At 39.5% G+C, this 10,039-nt stretch overlaps 1 protein-coding gene across 1 annotated transcript; it reads left to right on the top strand.

Moving 5' to 3' along the window:
• The first annotated feature begins 452 nt into the window (after positions 1-452).
• Positions 453-3,199, top strand: LOC137626812 (uncharacterized). Its single transcript, XM_068357801.1, has 3 exons — positions 453-753; positions 845-1,394; positions 1,526-3,199. The coding sequence occupies exons 1-3, from the start codon at positions 453-455 to the stop codon at positions 3,123-3,125; spliced, it is 2,451 nt and encodes an 816-aa protein (XP_068213902.1). The 3' UTR covers positions 3,126-3,199.
• The last annotated feature ends 6,840 nt before the right edge of the window (positions 3,200-10,039 follow it).

Genomic DNA, 10,039 nt, shown 5'->3' with positions numbered 1-10,039 from the left:
TGCAGTTGCCAAAATTCAAAGTGCCTGATCCAGCCACAGTGCAAAATTTGAAAGAAAGTGCACCGGATATACCAAAGCAACTGGAGCTGTTTTTTAGAAGCCTCTTAGGTGGCCTTACACCAAACTTACAAGGGCCTCAAAATGGGGCAATTGACCGAAAAGCATCGATGGCATCTGATGCTGTGTTCAATGCTACGCATGGTACAGTTAAGCCATGGAAACACACTGCAATGGGACTGGGTGTAGCTTCATGACGGAAACGAAGTTAACATTGCAGATTTTGAACCGTGCAGGTCATAGCATTAGTTACTGTGATGCTAAAGGTCTTGAAACTGAATTCACTTATTCAGTTTTATCAGGTAGTCATGTTGCACCTGATGGTATTTATTTACTCGCAGATAGAGCAACAGCCTGTGTATGGGACAACAATGATGCAAATGTGGAGACACTAGATGGAAAAGCAACACTCCGTTCCACTGTTGGTCACACGCATCAAAACAGCTGAGCAAGACAAGGGGCAATTTAGTAACTCTTCCTTTCAGTTCCGTGATGGAAAAAATAGAAGAACATTTGTGGGAAATGAGCAGGAAATTCCTCCACTTAGAAAATCCTTGAAGGCAGCCATCTTCACCAGCATGGCCGCAACAATCACGAGTCAAGGCAGTGGTAGCGCCTCATCTCTACAACTCCATCAAAGACCAGGGCTACAGCTGAAACCATTGGATTTGTACTGGTTTTTGCAACTGAAAAAAGGTGACACTCCACTTTATGCAGGATTCATCAGCAATTTTATGAAGGACATACTCCCACTGCTATATGGACCCAATTCCAAAATCTCCTACAGATAATGCAGTTGTGAGAGAGACTATGATTCGTACTCTTAATGTTGCAAAGGAAACCGGACAAAGTTATGCAGTCGTGACGTATGATCTGGCTGTTGCCCTCAAAGCTTATTCTATCCAAGCTCTCGAGTCCCCTCTCTTTGACAAGTTACTGATCATGTTAGGCAATTTTCACATTGAGCTAGCATTTTATGGTGCAATCGGAACTATGATCAACAAAAGTGGAATAGAATTTATCCTAACTGAAGCAGAAGTCTTGGCAGAGGGTTCGATGATGGGCTTCACGAAGGGGAAGTTCTACAATCGTTGTATAAGAATTCATGAACTTCTGGCTAATGTCATGGAACAGAAGCTGTATGACCGTTTCGTGCAAGACCTTGCAGAGGAGGAGTATCAAGCATTTCAAGATGTGATGATGACGATTCCATCAAATCAAGTTGAAGACCATCTCTCTGATCCAGTTGTTATGCAGCACCTTCTGAAATATGAAGAATTCTTCTATTCTGTCATGGAGGAACCATTGGTCCAATGGCTCAGTTCTGGGGAACATATGTATTCCTGGTAAACAGGGTACACCGTGAGCTACAGCGTTGTGTTAAAACAAATGATGTAGATGGATACATAGATGTTTTCCCTGTCATACTGGATGTGTTCTTCTCTTTAAATCGTCCAAATTACGCCAGATGGGGAACACTGTTTCTACACAAGCTGACATCTTCCCACCCTCAACTCAGAGAAATACTTCCTACGGGGGCTTTTTCAATACGGCGAACAAAGAAGAACTACTCCAGGTCGGCAGTTGATCTCTCACTTGAACAGACAGTAAATCGGGATGCAGCGTCCAGTATGAAAGGGATTGTAGCCTTCAGAAATTCTGAAAATGCCAGACGAAGATGGTCCATGACCATGACCCAGAGAGCCATGGCCGTACTGGAGCTGAGAACTTTTGCTGGACTTGAAGTGGGAGAGAGTGCCACAGCACAGTGCCGTTCATACAGAATAAGAAAAGACAGCAAGCAAATGCAGGCTCTAAGTGAGAAAATAGACCAATTGGGCAAGCCCTTCAGTCCTGAAGCTCCAGACACAATGGTGAACCTTGCAACTGGGCGGGCGGCAACAAAAGAAACTGAGAAGTATCTCCTCGGAACATTGCAGAGGGGGCAGGTAGCAAGACAACAATTCGAAAGAGAGTGGCACAAGGACTCGGCAAGATTTCTGAAGTCAGTAAAAAGGATAAGGGTGAATAACTTCGCATCTGAAAACGAAAAGAAGAAGAAAAAAGGGACGACTCCTGCTACAGAAACTGCAAAGAGGGTTGAAAGTCTGAGGGACTTTTTCATAAGAATCATCATTGTTGTGGCCGAAAATACCAACTTCGATCTCAGGCACGTTCTCAGGTACCCAATCACATCATATCCTCTTTCCCTGGCACATGCTGATGGAGCACTCTTGAAGAGCAGGAAGCATACATTACTGAATAGGCTGGAAGAGTTCCAGAAAGACACACCAATCCCAACAGAGGTACATCAAGGTATTTGTGTTCGGATATATGATGGAGGCCTGCTTATTCATTCTGTCTTGTCAGTTATGAATGTTGGAACATTGTATGGAGCTATTGCCCGAACCATCCTATCTACAGTATGCACTGGTGGAGGGGATGAAATCCATGTCTGCCTTGATAAGTACGTCGAAAATTCAGTCAAAGACAGTGAGAGAAAATTGCGTGGTGCAGAAGATTCTGTTTACACAATCACTGGACCTAACCAAACAATGAGACATAAAGGAGCAAAACTTCTCAAGAATGGAATGTTCAAAAACGAACTTGGAAAATTTCTGCTAAAGGAATGGGGGGGAAATCACTATTGGAACATCCTAAATGGAAAAACACTGTATGCCTCTTATGGCGGTGAATGCTTCCAATATACGCCAAATGACTTCCAGGAGATCTCAGTGACCAGCCCAGCTCACCTCCAGGCCAACCACGAGGAGGCAGATACCCTTATAGCATTTCACCTGGAAAATACCTCAGGAAGCAAGGTCCTTGTACGAGCATCCGATACAGATGTTCTCATTATACTTATTGGTATACTTGGAAATCAAGACCCAGAAGTGAGGTCCTCCAAAAATGTCTTCATGGACTGTGGCAGCGGAAACAGCAGGCGATACATTAATGTCACCAATATTGTAGAGGTCCTTGAGGAGCGAAAATCAGGACTCCCAAAAGCACTGGCGGGGTACCACGCATTCACTGGATGTGACTTCACATCAGCCTTTTACAGGTAGGATTTTGTTCCACCTTCAAATGACAGATTGAGTTGGCATACTCATTGTACAGCAAAGATTTAGAATCATGACAAAATGAAGTTAATTAGTTTGAAGAGATAGTCATGCCGTTGTTACCTAGATGATTCATATTCCCTTTCAGGAAAGACAAAGTCAAACCCCTGGAAATACTTGAGAAGGACCCAACTGGAAGCTTCATCCAGTTGTTCTCCAACATGGGTGAAGTTGACGGTGAAGTGGACATAAGACGTGGCATCCGAGTTTGTTTGCAAGATGTATGGCCAAAACAAAGAACATGATGTAGATGAAGCACGTTATAGAAAAATTATGCAGATGTCGGGCACAGTAGATAGGGTATATATGTATCAAGTGTGTTGGGTTTTCAGGATGTAACGTGTCTCCCTTGAATTGACTTAAGAGAGTAACAATGTATTCAAATCGTAACCTCCAATGCACATTCTATGATATTTCTTTCTGTCTCTCACTCTAGGGTCTTAACAACCCACATTTATTTTGACACAAAAAGCATTCAGAGTGCATTACTCAATTATTTCAATCTAATCTAACTTAAGAACATTCTCTTTTGAAGTATTTTGTCATATGATTCTACATTCCTTTCAGGAAAACCCACTTCTTCATATAAAAAAGGTTGACTGCGCATTGTTGCCCCCAACACGTCGGACACTTAAGAAAAACTACTGAGGGCACACTATGTGACAGTTTTGTGGAGTCATGCTAACACAAAATCACCTGATCAAGGCCTATGCGCCATTGATTATGGTTGGGCAGTAGATGGTGACTTGTTGCAGCCAACCTAGTTTGACGGACCAGCCGTTCCTGATTCTTTATTTGCTAATGACAGTGACCAAGATCAGGAAATTCTTAGTCAATCAGAGGAAACATTGATGGAAACAGATAACCTTGATGAACTGAGTGACTATGACCAGTGTGAGGATGAGCCATGGAGTGAGGACTCAGATTCTGATACTGAAGAGATGGATTAGTATATTTAATAGTTGGTCCTCCATTGACATAATGTATTTAATGCAAGGTTATAGTATCTGCACAAAAAATTTAACGATGTAATACATATGGCCAGCCGGATCTATCCCTCTTTTTTTACTATTATTTCTCAGCATCCACAATGATGTGAAAGGAATTATTATGGATTATATTTTCATTCAGTCTGATCAATTCTATTGTGCATGTACGATATTAGATATTAAATATTAGATATTAGATATATGTTTAAGGAAATGCACTTAATCCATTGTAACTGTTCGATGATAAGTACTTATTATCAGGATGGTCTTATTTACTTTGGTGTCTTTCAGAAAACATAATTTCAATTTTATTTATATTTACTTCTTCAATATTTTTATGTATTACATTGTCAGGGATATAGATGTTCTATGGGAAACAATGTTCACTTCAACATTGGCCAGTGATGAGTATACATGATAATTTTATATGTTCGTTTCATTCTATTTCATCTGTTTTGCTTACAAGCTAATCTAGCTTAACCCCTTCTGGACTTGGATGTAGTGACCAGTGTTACAAAGCATCATTACACCTTGGTCCTGAAGGAATTAATTATGGGGTCTGGTCATTTGGGTATGTCTGACAGGGGTACCCCACCACAGAAACTGTCAGTGGTCATTCACTATACCTGGATTGGTACTGATAATTTGACAACAAGTTTCATTTGGTTCGCTTTTCAGCCGATCTAGGTCACTTATGGGGTCTGGTCATTTGGGCATGTCTGTCAGGGCTACCCCACCACAGAAACTGTCTGTCAGTGGTCATTCACTATACCTGGAGTGGTACTGATGATTTTACAAAAAGTTTCATTTGGTTCGCTTATCAGCTGATCTAGGTCATTTATGGGGTCTGGTCATTTGGGCATGTCTATCAGGGGTACCCCACCACAGAAACTGTCTGTCAGTGGTCATTCACTATACCTGGGGTGGTACTGATGATTTTACAACAAGTTTCATTCGGTTCGCTTTTCAGCTGATCTAGGTCAATTTTGACGTGGCAGTTACGTAAGTCTGTCAGGGTCACGCCACCACACAAAAAGTCTGTCAGTATCCATTCCCAGTTCCTGAAGGTATAAGGGACATTTCAACACCATTATCAAGTGGTTCACTTTCCAGCTGATCTAGGTCAATTTTTCCATATAACTTTCAAGCCGCTGCGGGCCACACCCACCACCAGATCCCCGGCAGACTTCAGTTTTCATAAACAGTGATGTACATACAACATCACTATGACTAAGAAAATTGGTTCGCTTTTCAGCTACCCAAACCACTGCGGGCTCCTGCTCTATAAATGGTGGCAGCGGTAGCACACTAAGAAATGGTGGCAGCGGTTAAACTCTACGAATCAGAGAAAGATCTTCAAGTAATTATAATAATAAACTCTAAGAATTAGAGGAAGATCTTCAAGACATCAAAATAAAGCTGTAAAACCAGAGAAAGATCTTCAAGAACTCAACGTTATCTACATGTATCTACAATTTTGACTAAGTAACATAGTCCATCGAAATATAGAACATTTAATGAATGTTATAAATACAAACTGATGAACTGGATCTTCAATCAACATCCTAGGAAACCCAAGGACTGACGTTCAACGTTTACAAAACATATCCAGGAAGTACTACATTCAACGGACACTCGAACGATACATCACTAACAAAATATCAAGAGAGAGAGAGAGGATGTGTCGACATCACACAGAACCATATATAAGCTAAGTACAAATTTTTAAATTCATTCCAGTTTGGGCAGTGAAGTGTAGTTATCACGAGTCGTTAGTCGATTGTTACTGGGGTGAGTGGTTTGCTAAACTTTTATTTTTCCTTTCATTAAAGGAAACTGTTCAACTCCGAATTCTCATCTAGAATTTTTTCTCTCTGTGTGCTAATTCCTTTTTTCTTTCAGAAATTTACAGGAAATATCTTTGTGTTCGGTTTTCTTTCAGAAATTCTTGGGAAATGTCTTGGGATTAGTAACATTGTTTGGGGAATATTATTATACATATGCGTTTACGCAGTGGACGTCTGTATTCATATAGATATTTTGATAGAATTGCAAGGGGTCGAAGAGATAGGAAAAGAAATACAGCAGTCATGACTCCCCCTGTGAGCCCTACCCCTGGACCTAGTGACGTAGGCCAGACTAATCCTCCTCCAATTGTGACGCTTGTAAATGACAGGTCAGCAATCCTTCCTTTTCAGGGTCGAGTCAATGGGTTCTTGCCACAAAATATGGAGTCATGGATTACATCCGTCGATGCCCATTTAAATGCCAAACAAATCGTAGACCCTTTTGTACAATTACAAGAAGCTAAAAGTTTTATAGATTTTTCTAAGGGGGATGCGAGTGCGTATTTAAGAGGTGTTTCATTTCAAGAAGCAGTTACCTGGGATGATTTCAAAATTAGGTTAAGCGCGGTCTATGGGGGTGAAGAAGCCTTGGATGTAGTATTAACGTTACGAAATACACTTAATCGAGCCACTATGAATCGGCTTAATGTTATTGAGAGAGCAGCTCTCATAGCTGATAGGCTTAATGAATATCTGGACATTTTAGGTAATTCCACTTGGGTTACTAGGGATAACATCTCGGTGAAAGATTTTTTACGATTAATGTATTTAACTTGCATGACACTTATGTTGCCTGAAGCTTTAGTGCGGTGTTTTGATAAAAAGTTAACGCCTGCAAGTACGGAATTGGATGTATATAAACAGATAAAGAAACACATGTCCTAGTGTCCAAATCTCGATCCCGTGTTAACTCAAGTTTTTGCAAAGAATGAAACAAAGCCACAAACAGTAAACGTAGTTAATAGTCAAGAAGCGGACTGCAGAACGAAATTCTGCTCGATTCATAATAGTTCAACTCATTCATACAATCAATGTTACTCGCGTAAGACACAACAGAATCCCAGAAATACGCAGTCAATTCCACAGTCAGTTCCATATGGAAATAAAAAGAAAAATCCTCATTTTAACAATAAGAAGAAACAACCAAATATCAATGTAGTTCAGAGTCCAAAGCAAACAAACACTTCTTCGAATATCACTGAGCCTGGGTCGTCAAACCAGACCTCGCAAGGTCAGACTAATTTTCAGAATGTGCAGAGCAAAGCAAATACCACATAGTTAACTCTAGAGAGGAAGAGAGTGATGTTGGGTCAGGGTCATTCATGTTAACATAAATAGTATTGAATAATCAATTTAATGTTTTATCAGATAATTGTGAGACAATAGATTTTCCTATGAAACACACGGCCGAATTAAATAAAACAGTGCATGCTCCCGTAGATTTGCAACGAATTCATACAATAATAAGCCAAAATGAGTTACGACCAACCTTATATGCTGTAAATTTAGAACACAAATCCTTTACGTTATTTTTTGACTCTGGTAGTCCACGTAATATCATGGATTTGAACACACATCATTTGTTGTTTTCGAACTTTCCGATTGAAAAATCTGGAGTTAGACTCTCGGGTATAGGAAATAATGAATTAAATGTCATAGGCATAACTCATGTTCAGTTCAAAGTCGGTAAACGCACGTTTGCCAATACATTTGTTGTTGTACAAAACATTGATATGTATCCAGCTGTAATTATAGGATACCCATTTATGGGAAATCAAAACATTATCTTAGCCCCTGCTAAGCACGGCGTGTATATCAAAGGGAAATTCTATAAGTCTTCTAATACCTTAAAATCAGTTTTGGATAAAAAGGAGACGCCAAATGTAACCTTAACGTACGTTGAAGAACCAATAACTTGTCTCACTAATAAAGAAATAGTATACGCGACCCAGCAGAATTCTCGTTCACCCGTAATATCATCTTGCACGCAATCTATCGAACCAAGCGTACCTTCGAATTTAATAGTGCAAAAAAAGAAAACATTACCGGGATCTGAAATATTAATCCTTTCCGACACTTTGAAAACTAACGGATTGTCTGTCACACAAGCTATTTTTACAGTAGGCTCACATCAACAATGTAATATTGAAGTCTGTAATCATTTAAATAACACTTTAGTAATTCACAAAAATCAACATATCTTGGATGTAGAAGTTTATAAACATCGTATTCTTACCGTTGCTGAGATCAATCACTCTCAATCAGTTGCGGATGAATCCCTTTTGCGATCTATTAAAAATAAAATCAATAAAAACATTCAAGACGAAGAAATTCAGCAGAAAATTTTTGGACTTTTAACTAAATATCATGATGTTTTTTCCACTACGGATAGATCCTTAGGAAAAACAGATGTGATCGAGCATCAAATAAGGTTAAAGGACAAGCAGAAAATTATCTATGTACCCTCGTAGAGACTCCCTACGAAATTCCAGAATGAAATAAATGATGAAGTAGGTAAAATGCTAGAAGAAGGAGTCATTAGGAAATCAAACAGCCCTTATAATTTTCCTTTAATAGTTGTACCGAAAAAAGATCGAACATGGCGTATCTGCGTCGACTTCCGTCGTCTAAACGAGGAGACGTTCCCTGTTCAATTCCCAGTGCCATGTACTTACGAAGAAGGGCGTAGATTTCATATGGTCTGAGCAACATCAACAGGCGTTTAATACCTTGAAAGATGAACTGTGTAGTTCTCCTATCTTAAAATTTCCTGACTTCGGTAAGGAATTCTTCATTGCAACAGACGCCTCAGACTTAGGAGTAGGAGGGGTATTGCTTCAGCAATATGATAAACAATTTTTCCCGATAGCTTTTTATTCTCGAAAATTGAGAACTTCCGAAAGTAAGTATGCAGTAATAGACAAGGAAGGGCTAGCTATTGTTAATTCACTAGTGCATTTTAAGTTCATAATTTACGGTTATCCCGTTAAGGTTCTTACTGACCATAAACCACTAACAGAGTTCTTTAAAGGCTTCAACCACAGCCCTAAACGAACTCGGTGGCATTTGATCATTCAAGATTTTGGCGAAAGAATCGGGTATTTACTGGGAAAGCAAATATCATTGCGGATGCATTATCGCGCAACCCCTTGTCATCTTGTACGGAGCCTTTAGCTGAATTAATAGATATATCAACATCCATGCCTATTGTTAAAACGATATCTGAACAAGAAGATTTAGGCTGGAGCGCTGAATTGTTACAGACTGAGCAAAGAAAAGATCAGAAAATAGAAACAATTATAAATGCTTTGAAAGTCAATCATAAGGAAAAGGGATATATAAAGTATAAGCAGCAGAATTATATAATCAAAGATAATATTCTGTGTAGGACTGTGACAAGGAAAACCCGCAATACACCACATGTAACTAACGACCAGGTAGTAGTACCAGTCTCACTTATTTCCACTGTCCTAAATTGGTTGCATTCAAATCCATTACATGGACACCAGGGGTTCTCATTAATTGTTTTATTGGCATACGATGCTTACAGATATAAAAAGACACATAGCTAATTGTCGCACATGTCAGGAAAACAAAGGGCATATGAAAACACCTGTCAGCCTAGGGGCTTATCCTGTGCCCAATCAACCCTTTGAAAGAATACATTTAGATTTGTTAACAGGATTTTACGAGTCAGACAGAGGAGATAAGCACCTCTTAGTAATTATAGATGCTTGAACTAATAGCGCTTAAAACTAAAACTGTGATTGAATGCGCTAGGAAGTTTTACGAGTGTTACATTTGTAAATATGGAATTCCACACATGATACTCTCAGACTCGGGTGGTGAATTTAATAATCACTTTCTTACCTCATTGTGTGAATTCCTCAGCATAAAGAAAATAAATACCATGATATATCACCCAGAGTCGAATGGACTAGTGGAAAGAGCAAATAGGATGATTTTAAATATATTAAGAGTAACACTAGGGGGATCAGACCCCAACTGGGATATTGCAATACCG

This window comes from Palaemon carinicauda, chromosome 34 (assembly GCF_036898095.1).
Source record: "Palaemon carinicauda isolate YSFRI2023 chromosome 34, ASM3689809v2, whole genome shotgun sequence".
NCBI classification, from domain to species: Eukaryota; Metazoa; Arthropoda; class Malacostraca; order Decapoda; family Palaemonidae; genus Palaemon; species Palaemon carinicauda.
This window is presented reverse-complemented; position numbering and strand designations above follow the sequence as displayed.

Excerpts from the sequence above, each read along its gene's own strand:
- LOC137626812 (XM_068357801.1), top strand. The coding sequence starts at position 453 with ATGGAAAAGCAACACTCCGTTCCACTGTTGGTCACACGCATCAAAACA. Across the intron at positions 754-844 it reads GTTTTTGCAACTGAAAAAAG|ATAATGCAGTTGTGAGAGAG; the intron begins GTGACACTCCAC and ends AATCTCCTACAG. Across the intron at positions 1,395-1,525 it reads CTCAGTTCTGGGGAACATAT|ATGGGGAACACTGTTTCTAC; the intron begins GTATTCCTGGTA and ends AAATTACGCCAG.